The 16,980-nt window shown below is 40.5% G+C and overlaps 1 protein-coding gene across 1 annotated transcript in view; it reads right to left on the reverse strand.

The window, feature by feature from the left end:
- LOC126354558 (fatty acyl-CoA hydrolase precursor, medium chain-like) overlaps positions 1-16,980 on the reverse strand; it is an 86,159-nt gene that overhangs the window by 37,586 nt on the left and 31,593 nt on the right. Inside the window, exons 5-6 of the mRNA XM_050004301.1 lie at positions 14,702-14,904; positions 3,559-3,709 (exon numbers count right to left, since the gene is read on the reverse strand). Of these exons, the coding sequence (XP_049860258.1) occupies positions 3,559-3,709; positions 14,702-14,904 (354 nt within the window). The remainder of the gene's footprint in view (positions 1-3,558; positions 3,710-14,701; positions 14,905-16,980) is intronic.

The raw sequence follows: 16,980 nt of genomic DNA on the forward strand, positions 1-16,980 counted from the left end.
CGGCTATGAGGCAGTCTCTGGTAATGCCAACGTTCTCGATATAAAGTAATTGATCGTCAAGCTTTTTTATTTATGCGACCCAGGTGGAAATTCTTCTTATGTTCAACAAGACGGATGTTAAACCTTCTCTTTGTGGAACCGATATAAACCTGTCCATAACTACAAGGAATTTTACATATCCCCGCTGTAGTCAAAGGATGTCGTGCATCTTTTGCGGATCTTAAATATTCTTTTATTTTCGTGGTGGGTCTGAAAATAGTTCCCACGCCATACTGGCTTAACGCTTCCCCAATGCGATCTGTGACCTTACCGATGAACGAAAGAAAAACCTTGCTATTGGGCGACTGTTGTTCGTCGTTGCTCCTAATTCTCTGCCTAGAGCGAAATGCTCTACCTCACTCGTTGCTAGAATAACCATTCTTCACGATAGTTCACCGTAGATGTTCAGAATTATCTTCGAAATAAACATGTTCACCAATTTTTTACGCCCTGCTTACTAAATTTTTTATTTCATCTCATTCTTGTGTAGGGTGGTGGTTTGAATCTTTATGCAGATAACGATCAGTATGTGTGGCCTTTCTATATACATTATGGCTCAACGTTCCGTCCCATCGTTTAATCACAGACACATCCAGAAGATTCAGTTGCCCATTACTCTCCGTCTTCATAGTAAATTGGATTTTCGGCTTTATGCTGATAGATGTGTGAGGAAGGCATCCAGATCCTCTGCTCAGTGTGTCCATACTACGAAAGTGTCACCGACATAGCGATACCATCTGGCTAGTCTCTTAATGGCAGCCTGTAGCGCCCGTTGCTCAAAGGTCTCCATACATTGCAGGATTAACAGGACTGCCAATAGCCACGCCGTCAATATGTTCATAAAAGTGGCTATTGTATTGAAAGTAATTTGATTTGACGCAGTCGGAATAATGCCACAATGTATCCGCTATGCACGAGATAACTTCGTTTACCGAAATCATGGTAAATAACGACACAATATAAAAAATAAGGAGGATATCATCCGGGTCAACCCCCATTAACCTTAACTTGTTAATGAATTTAGCTGAATTTTTAATATGACTGTCAATCCTACCAACATGAGGTTGGAGGAATGAGAAAGATGTTTAGCGAACTCGAGAGTGGCACCACTTACAGCGCTAACAATGTCACTCAAAGGAACCTCAGATTTGCGCACTTTGGGTAACTATAGAGTCTAGGTTGGTACGCTTCTGTTTCACAAAACAGCTTCTTATCATTGGAGCAGAATGAAGACGTTTTCATCTGACGGTTGGTAATTACTAAAATCTTCATAATCGGATCTTTTTGAAGTTCTTATAACTGGAGGGAACCAAAATATCATTGATCTTTCCATGATAGTTCTTCAATATGACGGTGGCATTACCCTTATCTGCAGTAAGAACAGTAATGTTTTCATCTACATTGATATCTCTCAGCGCCTTCCTTTATGGCTGCAACAAATAACTGTTAGGTGGCTTACATAACATTGTCCTCAAGTACATCACCCTTGTATAGACCTTCTATGTACTCCTTCCACCTTTCTGATTTCCCTTCTTTGCTTAGAACTGGGTCTCCATCCTATGTCTTGATGTTCATACAAGTGGTTCTCTTATCTCCGAAGGTCTCTCTAATTTTCCTGTAGGCAGTATCTATCTTACCCCTAGTGAGATAAGCCTCTACATCCTTACATTTCCTCTACCCATCCCTGCTTAGCCATTTTGCACTACCTGTCGATCTCATTTATAAATGTTTGTATTCCTTTTTTCCTGCTTCATTTACTGCATTTTTATATTTTCTCCTTTCATCGATAAAATTTAATGAATCTTCTGTTACCCAAGGATTTCCACTAGCCCTCGTATTTTATCTACTTGATCCTCTCTCTATATCGGTACCACAAATAGAAATCTTGTTGAAAATAAGAGGAATTGCCGCCTGGGTCGCATAAATAAATCGGCCGAAGGAGAACAGTAATATTTCAGGAGGAAAAATAAATTCGAAATATCTGAAGTTAGAATGATTATAAGATGCACCTTACTGGCCGTTTTAACATTATTTGAGTTTCAGTTACTAACATAATTACGGTAAATCCTGGGTCAAGGACGTTTAGAGTACACTGAAGATGGCGTCCGTAGAAAAATATTTTGTACACCTCCAGCAACTGCACTCCCACAGATGGAATCCGTTCACAGGACAAAACGTTTGATAACGTTCATTAACTTAATAGAAAATTACGTCTACAAATAATGCTTCGCTGCTGAATTACCTTTAATCTAGATTGCTTTTAATATCCCTCTAGTATTGTAATAAGGAAAACGAAAGGGATATAAGAGAATTCTGGAAACGGACATTATGGCCATCAAATCAAAAACAAAAAGACGCAGAATGTGTTCTGAAGACCTGCAACATTCGGTTTTCGTCAGTATTTCTCCATCAAGGGCTCTTACTCTCCGAGCTACAGGAAGCATTAGGGTACTGAAATGGCTGAAAGCAGCGTATTATTACTAACAAGAAACTTAAAAGTTATCCTAAATGACTGTAAGGAATGGCGAGACTTGTTTAGAAAAAAATAATAGATCTGTGTACCAACATCATTACTTATGAGGAGGTGGGTGTCTCTGAGAAGTAGGTAAAACTCGTAAACGACAGTAAATCCCTTTACGAGATGACGGATTTTAATGAGTAAGCTTGGCACAGGGTAGCTGAAGTGGATACGACAGCAGAAATGATTAAAATGCATACGTTAGAGTAATTGAGGGTTTGTCCTCAGTACTTCCTACCAGAAAGCAAAACTATCCAAAATCATAACGATGGTGCAACACTTCGATCTAATGACATGGCCCATCAATTTGTCACAGGTGTTGCAGTCAAAAAGTAGCTAATGGTTTCTGTCTCAAAACAGATAGCTTTGTTTGTATTAATTGTACGATTTCCTTTCCTATTTCAGGTTTTTGTAACAAAATTTTTGGTGTAACATCCCAACGGAAGCTTACTTCCAGAAGTACGTAATAATTTACCTATCTCATGGGCTAAGGGGTTGAGAATGAGAGGCACGGAAACTAATGATTCGTGAAATAGAGTATAATTTGTATTCGTGCCTACTGAAAGCAACAGCAAGTACAACTCATCGCACACCGTAAATGAAGCTCTGCAGTTATTGATCAGCAGAATTGACGTTATTAATTCAGCGACATGATCATGTAAACATAATATCATTAGTAGGTCATAGCGTAATGGAAACCAATTACGTAACCTCCGTTTGCTGTTAAAATACGACGGCACCATTATCCGACGTTGCATGGGTAAGACATTTTCAACAGACCAATAATTGCACAATAATACCTGTGTTTGTTTAGAGAGCACATAGAATTCTAGAGGTACTAAACATCACTAAGTACAACGCTACTATCATGATAGAAATCAGTGCTTCCGAAACGATACGACCGTCTGCATCAACATCGAAAGTACTGATAAGTGTCTTGCATTAGTGATTCTGTCGTCTGAACACTACAAAACAAGTGTTGCTGCTTAATGGATACTAACCGATCTCTGCAGAAGTAGTCCCTGTCATGACAGGCATCAGGCTGAATCGCCCTTCGATCAGAGCCTGAATCGGAGACTCTGGAATGAAGGCGCCGTCCAAATCTGACTCTATGTTTGGAGCCCACAGCTGAGATATGATGCGACTTTGCTCCTAGAACAGAAACATATTTTTACGTTGCATGCTAACTTCCCTTAAAAATTTAACTCATGCTTTCAGCAATTAGGAATTGTTATCTTGTGGTATAATGACTGATTTGTGTACTCGCCTTACAGTATCTTCATACATGCTCCAGTCACATTAATGTTGCCACAGACTATGTTCGACTTCAGTGTGGAATAACAGCTCACAGATATAAGGTGGAAGTAAAATGCATATGTAAATATTTCACTGTTTATCATACTGAAAATACTTTATGACAAAGCTCCGTAATTGTACATATGCATGCACTATTTCATTAAATTGCAAAGGGTTTATGCATTTACAGTTCTTCAGACGCGTGATGTACACCATGAGTTTTTTTTATCTTAGTTGCTTAACAGTTCTACGGACACCATTTTAAGTTAAAAATCATTTAATATTACTCTGTAATGAAGTACGTTACATTACAACAACACAAATTTACCGTAAACCACATTTACTACCCATTACTGAGCGAATAAAACCTGTGTGCCCACCTTCCCTTCATAGTTTCCTCAGTTCATATCGAGCAGCTGAACTCAAGGATAATCGAATTATTTGTTTGAAAAAGATACAGATTAGTGAGAAAATCGATGAAGTGAATATCGTATTAGGACGTTTTCAAGGAAACAGACTGTTATTGTCCTGAATTAGAGAGATTCGTACAACATGTGTGCTTGTCAAATGACAAGCCCTCTCTTCCAGCTCAACTCAGGAACTTTCCTATGAATCCAGTGTTCAGTAAGTCTAGCTTCAACGTTAAATAACGTCGAGGGCAGAAGTCGTCTTCTTGAACTCGGAGCATATGTTTACAGCTAGAATAGGTTTTTTCCTGATATTCGTAAGATAATCGTTGTTGAACCACAACGATTATTCTTATGGAAAACTTTTTTGCTAGGAAGATTTTATTTTCCAAATTTGATTTTCTTCAGTCTGTGATTCATTTAACCATTATGAATAGAGAACAACATACACCATTTTGCATTGATAACCATGAACCATGGACCTTGCCATTGGTGGGGAGGCTTCCGTGCCTGAGCGATACAGATAGCCGTACCGTAGGGGCAACCGCAACGGAGGGGTATTTGTTGATAGGCCAGACAAACGTGTGGTTCCTGAAGAGTGCCTTTTCAGTAGTTGCAAGGGCAAGAGTCTGGATGATTGAGTGATCTGGCCTTGTAACAATAACCAAAACGGCCTTGCTGTGCTGGTACTGCGAACGGCTGAAAGCAAGGGGAAAGTACGGCAGTAAATTTTCCCGAGGGCATGCAGCGTTACTGATGATTAAATGATGATAGCGCCCTCTTGGGCAAAACATTCCGGAGGTAAAATAGTCCCCGATTCGGATCTCTAGGCGGGGACTAATTCAGAGGATGTCGTTATCAGGAGAACGAAAACTGGCGTTCCACGGATCGGAGCGTGGAATGTCAGATCCCTTAATCGGACAGGTAAATTAGAAAATTTAAACGGGAAATGGATAGGTTAAAGTTAGATATAGTGGGAATTTGTGACGTTCGGTGGCAGGAGGAACAAGACTTCTGGTCAGGTGACTACAGGGTTATAAACACAAAATCAAATAGGGGTAATGCAGGAGTAGGTTTAATAATGAATAGAAAAATACGAAAGCAGGTAAGCTACTACAAGCAGGATAGTGGTCGCATTATTGTGGCCAAGATATATACGAAGCCCACACCTACTACAGTAGTACAGGTTTATATGCCAACTGGCTTTGCAGATGACGAAGAAATTCAAGAAATTTACGATGAAATAAAAGAAATTATTCAGATAGTGAACGGTGACGAAAATTTAATAGCCATGGGTGACTGGAATTCGGTAGTAGGAAAAGGGAGAGAAGGAAACGTACTAGGTGAATATGGATTGGGGCTAAGAAATGAAAGAGGAAGCCGCCTGGTAGAATTTTGCGCAGAGCACAACTTAATTATAGCTAACACTTGGTTTAAGAATCATGAAAGAAGGTTGTATACATGGAAGAACCCTGGAGATACTAAAAGGTATCAGATAGATTATATAATGGTAAGACAGAGATTTAGGAACCAGGATTTAAATTGTAAGACATTTCCAGGGACAGATGTAGACTCTGACCAGAATCTATTGGTTATGACCTGTAAAATAAAACTGAAGAAACTGCAAAAAGGTGGGAACTTAAGGAGATGGGACCTGGATAAACTGACTAAACCAGAGGTTGTAGAGAGTTTTAGGGAGAGCATAAGAGAACAACTGACAGAAATGAGGGAAAGAAAAACAGTAGAAGAAGAATGAGTAGCTTTGAGGGATGAAGTAGTGAAGGCAGCAGAGGATCAAGTAGGTAAAAAGATGAGGGCTAGTAGAAATCCTTGGGTTACTGAAGATATATTGAATTTAATTGATAAAAGGAGAAAATATAAAAATGCAGTAAATGAAGCAGGCAAAAAAAATACAAACATCTCAAAAATGAGATCGACAGGAAGTGCAAAATGACTAAGCAGGGATGGCTAGAGGACAAATGTAAGGATGTAGAGGCTTATCTCACTAGGGGTAAGATAGATACTGCCTACAGGAAAATTAGAGAGACCTTTGTAGATAAGAGAACCACTTGTATGAACATCAAGAGCTGAGATGGAGACCCAGTTCTAAGCAAAGAAGTGAATGCAGAAAGGTGGAAGGAGTACATAGAGGGTCTATACAAGGGTGATGTACTTGAGGACAATATTATGGAAATGGAAGAGGATGTAGATGAAGATGAAATGGGAGATACGATACTGCGTGAAGAGTTTGACAGAGCACTTAAAGACCTGAGTCGAAACAAGGCCCCCGGAGTAGACAACATTCCATTGGAACTAATGACGGCCTTGGGAGAGCCAGTCCTGACAAAACTCTACCATCTGGTGAGCAAGATGTATGAGACGGGCGAAATTCCCCGCAGACTTCCAGAAGAATATTATAATTCCAATCCCAAAGAAAGCAATTGTTGACAGAAGCGAAAATTACCGAACAATCAGTTTATTAAGCCACAGCTGCAAAATACTAACACGAATTCTTTACAGACAACTGGAAAAAATAGTAGAAGCCGACCTCCGGGAATCAATTTGGATTCTGTAGAAATACTGTAACACGTAGGGCAATACTGACCTTACGACTTATTCTAGAAGAAAGATCAAGGAAAGGCAAACCTACGTTTCTAGCATTTGTAGACTTAGAGAAAGCTTTTGACAATGTCGACTGGAATACTCTTTTTCAAATTCTAAAGGTGGCAGGGGTAAAATACAGGGAGCGAAGGGCTATTTACAATTTGTACAGAAATTTGTACAGATGGCAGTTATAAGAGTCGAGGGATATGAAAGGGAGGCAGTTGTTGGGAAGGGAGTAAGACAGGGTAATAGCCTCTCCCCGATGTTATTCCATCTGTATATTGAGCAAGCAATAAAGGAAACAAAAGAAAAATTCGGAGTAGGTATTAAAATCCATGGAGAAGAAAGAAAAACTTTTATCTTTGCCGATTACATTGTAATTCTGTCAGAGACAGCAAAGGACTTGGAAGAGCAGTTGAATGGAATGGATAGCGTCTTGAAAGGAGGATATAAGATGATCATCAACAAAAGCAAAACGAGGATAATGGAATGTAGTCGAATTAAGTCGGGTGATGCTGAGGGAATTAGATTAGGATGAGACACTTAATATAGTAAAGGAGTTTTGCTATTTGGGGAGCAAAATAACTGATGATGGTCAAAGTACAGAGGATATAAAATGTAGAGTGGCAATGGCAAGGAAAGCGTTTCTGAAGAAGAGAAATTTGTTAACATCGAGTCTAGATTTAAGTGTCAGGAAGTCATTTCTGAAAGTATTTGTATGGAGTGTAGCCATGTATGGAAGTGAAACATGGACGATAAATAGTTTGGACAAGAAAAGAATAGAAGCTTTCGAAACGTGGTGGTACAGAAGAATACTGAAGTTTAGATGGGTAGATCACATAACTAATGATGAGGTATTGAGTAGGATTGGGGAAAAGAGAAGTTTGTGGCACAACTTGACTAGAAGGTGGGATCGCTTGTTAGGACCTGTTCTGAGGCATCAAGGGATTACCAATTTAGTATTGGAGGGCAGCGTGGAGGGTAAAAGTCGTAGAGGGAGACCAAGAGATGAATACACGAAGCAGATTAAGAAGGATGTAGGTTGCAGTAGGTACTGGGAGATGAAGAAGCTTGCAGAGGAGAGAGTAGCATGGAGAGCAGCATCAAACCAGTCTCAGGTCTGAAGACAACAACAACACCAACAAAGAGACATAAAACGACGTGAGGTGAAAACGATAGGGGGTGCTGTTGTCTCAAAAATTTAAGCCTGAGTCTTGGTCAGCAGTTCCATACCACGAACAGCGATACACTTTACTTTTCTGTATAGGACTGAATAATTTCAGAAATAGGGAGAGATAATCTGCATTTACTGTCCTGCATGAACATTATTTACAGATTTATGTGGTATTGTTTGCTCATTTGGCGTCTTTTTCACTGCTTTTTGGACCTTAGAAAAGGCTAGACGTAAAATTAAAGGTAACTCCGCGATCACGCTGAGAGGACCGCGCGATGCTGGGCGGCCTCCATATGGCACCATTAGAATGCTGTACGTAAGGCTATGTGACTAGCACTATGTCCATAAATCATTTGAATTGATAAATTTTTCGTTATGTTGGTACCCCATATTCAATCGCTCTCATAAAGATCTTCATTTCCTTTAAAATGAACTTGACAGGAAAGACGGAGTTTTTGAAATATTCAGAATTCAGGTGTACGTTTCGTGAAAGAAAAGAGAGGTGGGAAATAACTGTGTCTCCCGAGGTACCCTCTGTCAACATCTACATCTACATCTACTTGGTTACTCTGCAATTCACACTTAAGGACAAGGCAGAGGGTTCATCGAACCATTTTCGTACTACTTCTCTATCATTTCACTCTCAAATGGCGCGTTGGAAAAAGGAACACCTAAATCTTTCCTTTCGAGATCTGATTTCTCTTATTTTATTACGGTGATCCTTTCTCCCTGCGTAGGTAGGTCTCAACAAAGTATTTTCGCATTCGGAAGAGAAAGTTGGTAAATGAAATTTCGTAAATAGATCACGCCGCAAAGAAAACAGCTTTTTCAGTGACTTCCACCCCAACCTGCGTATCATATCAGTGACACTCTCACCCCTATTGCGCAATAACACGGAACGAGCTGCCCTTCTTTGCACATTTTCGATGTCCTCCGTTATTCCTAATATGGTAAAAATCACATATCTCGCAGCAGTATTCCACCAGAGGACGGACAAGTGTAATGTGGGCTGTCTCTTTAGTGGGTTTGTCGCATCTTCTAAGTGTTCTGCCAGCAAAGCGCAGCCTTTGTTTGGCCTTCCCCACAATATTATGGCTCTGAGGACTATGGGACTTAACTTCTGAGGTCATCAGTCCCACAATATTATCTATGTGGTCTTCCCAATTTAAGATGCTCGCAATTGTAATTCCTAGGTATTTAGTTGAATTGACAGTCCTTAGATTTGTGCAGTTTATCGTACACCCAAAATTTATCGGATATCTTGTAGAACCCACCTGGATGACTTCGCACTTTTCTTTGTTTAGTGCTAATTGCCACTTTTCGCACCAAACAGAAATTCTCTCTAGATCATTTTGTAATAGGAATTGATCGTGTGATGATTTTACTAGACGGTAAATTACAGCAACATCCGCAAACAATACAAGGGGGCTGCTCAGATTATCACGTAGATGATTTATATAAACCAAGAACAGCAGAGGGCCTATGACACCACCTTGCGGAACGCCAGATATCACCTATGCTCTGCTCGATGATTTACCGTCTATCACTACGAACTGTGACCGCTCTGAGAGGAAATGACGAATCCAATCACACAACTGAGACGATGCTCCATATGCACGCACCTTGATTAATAGTCGCTTGTGAGGAACGGTATCGAAAGCCTTCCGGAAATCTAGGAATATGGAATCGATCTGAGATCCCTTGTCGACAGCACTTATTACTTCATGGAAATCCATGTTGGTTATGTACCAATAAGTTGTTTTCTTCAAGGTGATTCATAATGTTCGAATACAGTATATGCTCCAAAATCCTACTGCAAATTGAGGTCAGTGATATGGGTCTGTGATTGAATGGGTTACTCCTAGTTCTTTTCTTGAATATTGGTGTTACTGTGCTACTTTCCAGTCATCAGGAATAGACCTTTCAGCAAGATAGCAGTTGTACATAATTGCTGAGAAAGGCGCTGTTGTGTCAGAATACTCTGAAAGTTGTTGGTATACCATCTGGACCGGAAGACTTGCCTTTCTTAAGTGATTTAAGTTGTTTCGCTACACCTAAGATATCTACTTTTTTGTCACTCATGCTAACAGCTGTTCTGGCTTCGAATTCTGGAATATTTACTTCATCTTCCTTCGTGAAGGAATTACGGAAAACTGTATTTAGTAACTCCGCTTTAGTGGCACCATCATCGGTAACATTTCCATCGCTATTGCCCATTGGCGGTAGTGACTGTTTTTTGCCACTGGTGTACTCTGCATACGACCAGAATCTCTTTGGGTTTTCTACCATAATTTGAGAAAATGTTTCATTGTGGAAACTATTAAAAGCATCTCGCATTGACGTTCGCACTACATTTCGAGCTTCCGTGAAACTTAGCCAGTCATGGGGATTACGCGTTTTTCTGAATTTGGTATGCTATTTTCGTTGCTTCTGCAACAGTGTACCATGGTGGATCAGTCCCGACTCTTATTAACTTATGCGCTATGGATCTGTCTATTGCTGTCGATACTGTGGCTTTGAATTTGAGCCATATCTGGTCTACACACACATAATTAGCTTGGAAAGAATGGAGACCTTCTCTTAGGAAGGCATTAAGCTAATTTTTATCTGCTGTTTTAAATATATATATATTGCGTTCATTTTTAGTGGTTTTGGTTGATGTGGTTTTGAGCCTCGCTACAATGACCTTGTGTTCACTAATCCCTGTACCCGTCATGACGCTCTCTATTAGATCAGGATTATTTGTGGCTAAGAGGTGAAGTGTGTTTCGCAACCATTTACAATTCATTTGGGCTCATGAAATAATTCTTCAAAGTAATTCTCAGAGAAAGTACTTAGTACAACTTCGGAAGATGTTTTCTGTCTACCACCGGTTTTGAACATGTATTTTCGCCAAAAATCGAAGATAGATTGAAGTCTCCACCAATTATAACTGTGTGAAAGGAGTAAATATTTGTAATGAGATTCAAGTTTTCTTTGAAGTGTTCAGCTATTATAACATCTGAGTCGGGGGGTCGGTAGAAGGAGCCAATTATTATTATTATTTCGGTACGGCTGTTGAGTATAACCTCTACCCATAGTAATTTTCACGAACTATCTATTTCAACTTCACTACAAGGTAAACTACTACCAACAAACACACACACACCACCACCTACTTTATTTAACCTATCCTTTCTGAACACGGTTTGCGCCTCTGTAAAAATTTCGCCAGGATTTATCTCCGACTTCAGCCAGCTTTCTGTTCCTATAACTATTTCTGCTTCAGCTTCATGCAAAGGCTCTGGTACTTTTCCAACACAGCTACGACAATTTACAATTACAATACCGACTGTTGCTTGATCGATTCTCGTCGTGTCTTTGCCCTGTACCCTTTGAGACTGATCCCCTTTTTGATCTTTCTGAAGACTGTCTAACGTAAAAAGCACCCAGTCCACGCCACACAGCCCTGCTAGCCGTGTAGCCGACTCTTGTGTGTAGTGGACACCTGACCTATCGAGCGGATTCCTAAACCCCACAACCCAATGGCGCAAGTCGAAGAATCTGCAGTCTACACGGCCACAGATCCAAAGTCGTTAGAGAGCTTGCAGAGTACAGATGTTAATCTACAAGGTATTTTAATACCGGATTGTTTGCTAACTTTGATGATATTTTGATTTTTTTAATTGGTTCTTCCACGAGCACTGAGCTACTTTCAAACAAAAAAAGTTGGAACATACATTACGTTAGTGTGATCTTGTACTTCCTGATGAATTTGAGCCAAGTGTGCAGTCTGCCTCTCGTAATTTATTTTAAAAATATTTAGTCTTCGTGTCAGAAATTCTGATCGCCTATTCAACAGAATGCTTTCAGTGTACATAAAGCACTAATCTTCTACTTACCTTAATGGAATGTGCCTGTTAAGACTTCTACAATACTGAACTTATTAACCTACTAGCAGTTTTGTCTCTTAAGATTATATTTATATGTCATAGTCTTGATCTAAAACTGTATCAATACGTACAACTATATACAAGCCTTTTGATAAATCTGTATCATGTCCATTATAAGAGTAATTCAGGACAATAACAGTCTGTTTCCTTGAAAACGTCCTAATACGATATTCACTTCATCGATTTTCACACTAATCTGTATCTTTTTCAAACAAATAAGTCGATTATCCTTGAGTTCAGCTGCTCGATATGAACTGAGGAAACTATAAAGGGAAGGTGGACACACAGGTTTTATTCGCTCAGTAATGGGTAGTAAATGTGGTTTACGGTAAATTTGTGTTGTTGTAATGTAACGTACTTCATTACAGAGTAATATTAAATGTTTTTGAACTTAAAATGGTGTCCGTAGAACTGTTAAGCAACTAAGATAAAAAAACTCATGGTGTACATCACGCGTCTGAAGAAGTGTAAATGCATAAACCCTTTGCAATTTAATGAAATAGTGCATGCATATGTACAATTACGGAGGTTGCACAGAGTCCTGGCCTGAATCCTAAAGGGCACCGTTGGAATGTTTTGGAACGCCGACTTCGTGCCAGGCCTCACCGGCCGACATCGATACCTCTCTTCAGTGCAGCTCTCCGTGTAGAACGGGCTGCCATTCCCCAAAAAACCTTCAACCTTGATTGAACGTATGCCTGCGAGAGTGGAAGCTGTCATTAAGGCAAAGGGTGGGTCAACACCACACTGAGTTCCAGCGCAAGCCGTGGAGGGCGCCACAAACATGTCATTTTCAGCCAGGTGGTCGGATGCTTTTGATCACATAGTGTATACGAGGAAAATTGTTATGTTTAATTACAGATTGAATTTCAGTACCTGGAATGGACTTGCTAGAAAATGACTTAATACAAATTCTAGGACAAAGGAGAATAAATATTGTTGCCATAACAGAAACCAAAAAGAAGTTTAATGGGACTTAAAATCTAGGAATCTTATGATACACATCAGGGTGGATATGTAGACTATAGAAGAGCATTTCTGTCACCTCTGACAGATTCTAAATAGAAGGAAAAATTGGTGTCCTACAACTACATTAATGAATGGAGAGACACATCTAGATTTAAACTGGAGTTCTTTTCAGTAGACGCACCAGAGCAATCAGGAATATTTTATGATACTATTCAGAAACAGGTGGATGAACTGAACAATAATGACTACCTTATTATGAGAGTAGATTTAAATCCTGTAGTTGGCAATATACCAATACCAAACGTAGTTCAAATCTTTGGGGTACCTTGTGAGAACGAAAAATTAGAAGAGCTCAGAGATTTGGGAAATTTTATTCAGCTGACAATAACGAATACCGTTAACAGGAAAAAGGACATCAATAAGTAGCATGTAGGATGACAAAATACCTAAACAAAACGGAAAGAGACGTCGTTAGACTGAAAATTATAAAGAAAAGGACAGTATTGAGTAGTATAAAAAGTAATGACATGACGAAACGTAACTACCGAGAGATTTTTCACAAGAAAATTTGGGTGTTAGTTTAATATCAAGAACACAATTAAAATACACCCTGCAAACGAATAGGAATAGTAAAGCTGTCTGGATAGATAAGATAAATCAGATACTTCTGAAGCATGGTGGAACATCCGTTGAATTAAGACTGCTTCATTTGTACAATTTGTGTTGAAAACAACAACAACTACTGCACACTGGACGATAATGATAGTGATCTCAGTTTTTAAGAAAGGAGACGATTTTTAATAATTCAATATTAAGACAACTGGCTACAAAATCTACACCACAAAATGAATAAATGAAAGGACAACAGTGATTATTGAGATCTTACTGCTTGAGGAACTATATGACTATATGCCAGGCAACTTACGTGTTAGCTGGCCGTTGTGGCCGAGGATTTCTAGGCGCTTCAGTCCGGAACCGCGCTGCTGCTACGGTCGCAGGTTCGAATCCTGCCTCGGGCATGGATGTGTGTGATGGCCTTAGGTTAGTTACGTTTAAGTAGTTCTAAGTCTAGGGGACTGATGACCTCAGATGTTAAGTCCCATAGTGCTTAGAGCCTTTTGAACTATTTTTTGAACTCCGTGTTGATATAATATTTTTAGTGAATAACCTTACTGAAAAACATAGAGAATTCAAATCAGAAACGCGTCTTGGCTTTACAGGTCATGAAGATGACCTTCGACCATTTGAGAAGGAAAGGGGGGGGGGAGATTCTGGGGAATGATGGATAAGAGGGGCTGGTAAAACGGGCTACACCAAGCAGTTATTTTACGTTCTTAGTAGTCTGTACAATCGCATAAAAATAATCAAAGAAACCAACAAAACACTGAGTAAAGCAGTAAATATGAGAAAGGTCCTATGTCAGGGCTGCAGTATGTCACCTTTTATTGTGTTATGTTTATGCTGACAACATCCTATGAGAAAGGGTGGATGAGCATTATGGTTTTAAAGCAGGACGTAAGAAGATTCTAAACATTCTTTTTTTGTGTACAATCAAGTAAGCTTTGGGGAAACGAAAGATCCTGATACACCGACTTGGCAGAATGCCTTTGTTTGTGTATATTCTCAGCTGTCTGTACTGGGAATAGGGTTTAAAACAAGCGGGAAGGTATAAAGGCAGATAATTTTCCAAAATCTAGTAAGATGTTTATGAAAAGCCACAAAGCAAATTTTGTGAACGACAACAGTGAGAGATTTTACGCACCTCCTCTGTCAGGATGAGTGAATTGTCCACCAGTAGGTCTGTAGCGTTCACGGACCGCAGGAAAGTGATGAGCTGCTGCGAGTCGTCCGTGTCAAAGCCGAGGGCGGCGCCCAGTCGAAATGCATGCTGCCGTGCCACTGTGGCCGGCAGTGGAGGTCGGGCGATGAAGTTGCCGCTCTCAATGATCAGTCGCGAGAACAGACCTATGGACGCAAGCAGTATGCATGTGAACAAAAGTGGTTCTGTTTTCACTGTTGATCTTTCGATGCCCTTCCTCTTATGTGGGGTAAGGGGCGGCCTGGTACGACCACACTTCTGCTCATTAAGATAGTAGAATTTAGGACATCAGTATTTAACATTAATAAAATAACAAGTATTATAAAATATTAATATTTATTGCAGCTATTAATGGAACATTCTAGTCAATTATATGGCTAGTGCAAAGAAGGGTACAGCTGCATTTGGCTACTGAGTGGTGGGTATTGTTACACTATGTGATCAAAACTATCGGGATACCTGGCTGAAAATGACTTACAAGTTCGTGGCGTCCTCCATCGGTAGTGCTGAAATTCAATATGGTACTGGCCTACCCTTAGCCTTGATTACAGCTTCCACTCTCGCAGGCTTACGTTCAATCAGATGCTGGCAGGTTTCTTGGGAAATGGCAGCCCATTATTCACGGACTGCTACACTGAGGAGAGGTATCGATGTCGGCCGGTGTGGCCTGGCACGAAGCCGGCGTTCCAAAACATCTCAAAGGTGCCCTATAGGAGTCACGTCAGGACTATGTGCAAGTCATCTAATTACAGGGATATTATTGTCGTGTAACCACTCTACCACTGACCGTGTATTATGAACAAGTGCTCGAGCGTGCTGAAAGATGCAATCGCCATCCCCAAATTGCTCCCCAACAGTGGAAACAAGAAGGTGGTTGAAACATAAATGTAGGCCTTTGCTGTGATAGTGCCACGCAAAACAACAAGTGGTGCAAACCACCTCCATGAAAAACACGACCGCACCATAACAATACCGCCTCCAAATATTACTGTTGGCACTACACACGCTGGCAGATGATGTTCATCGGGCATTCGCCATACGCAGAGCTTGCCATCGGATCGCCACATTGTGTACCATGGTTTGTCACTCCACACAACTTTTCCACTGTTCAATCGTCCAATGTTTACACTCCTTACACCAAGCGAAGCGTCGTTTGGCATTTACCGGCGTTATGTGTGGCTTATGCCGCTCGACCCTGAAATCCAAGTTTTCTCACCTCCCAACTACCGGTCATAGTACTTGCAGTGGACCCTGAGGCAGTTTGGAATTCCTGTGTGATGGTGTTTATAGACGTCTGCCTATTACACATTACGACCCTCTTCAAATGTAGGCGATCTCTGACAGTCAATAGAGAAGGTCGGCCTGTACGCTTTTGTGCTGTACGTGACCCATCACGTTTCCACTTCACTATCACATTGGAAACAGTAGAAATAGGGATGTTTAGGAGTGTGGAAATTTCGGGTACAGACGGATGACACAAGTGACACAAAATCACTTGACCACGTTCGAAATCCGGGTGTTCTGCGGAGCGCCCCATTCTGCTCTATCACGATGTTTAATGACTACTGAGGTCGGTGATATGGAGTACCTGGCAGTAGGTGGCAGCACAATGCGCCTAATAAGAAAAACGTATGTCTCTGGGTTTGTCCGGATACTGTTGATCACATAGTGTATGTGGATAATAGGCTCAGGGAAAGTGTCGTATGTCTAGAAGGGAAGTACACTGTGATGGAGGATGTAGGATAGGACAGTATAGGACCTAGGTACTATACCTGCGGAGTAAATTTGGTTGTTGGATGTTGGGAAGTATGGGTGATGGTGGTCAGAGCTGGATGAAAGACTGTTGGGAATTAGTCTTCATTTATGTGAGGCCTAATGAATGGGATACTGCAGCATTGACGTAAATATTGCGTAAGTGGACTATATTCGGTAGGATCTGTTGATAGGGTGATAACTTAAATCTTACCCTGAGATCTCTGACTTTTACACTGCTGGTCACCCAAAATGCAACACTTTCAAGGAAGCATAAAAGTTAGGTGGAATTAGCAGCATGTCCTGGCGGTGAGAGGTGCACAGGATTTATATTGAGTGCAGGTGCACACCATGGGCACCAGTAGCGTCGCCTGCAAGCGCCATATAACGCGTGATGATACGGCCCTCTGAACGTACTGGGATTGTTCTTTCGTGCGGTTGTTCTGCATAAGCGGCTTCAGAATGCCCCG

The sequence above is a fragment of the Schistocerca gregaria genome, chromosome 3 (assembly GCF_023897955.1).
Source record: "Schistocerca gregaria isolate iqSchGreg1 chromosome 3, iqSchGreg1.2, whole genome shotgun sequence".
NCBI lineage: Eukaryota > Metazoa > Arthropoda > Insecta > Orthoptera > Acrididae > Schistocerca > Schistocerca gregaria.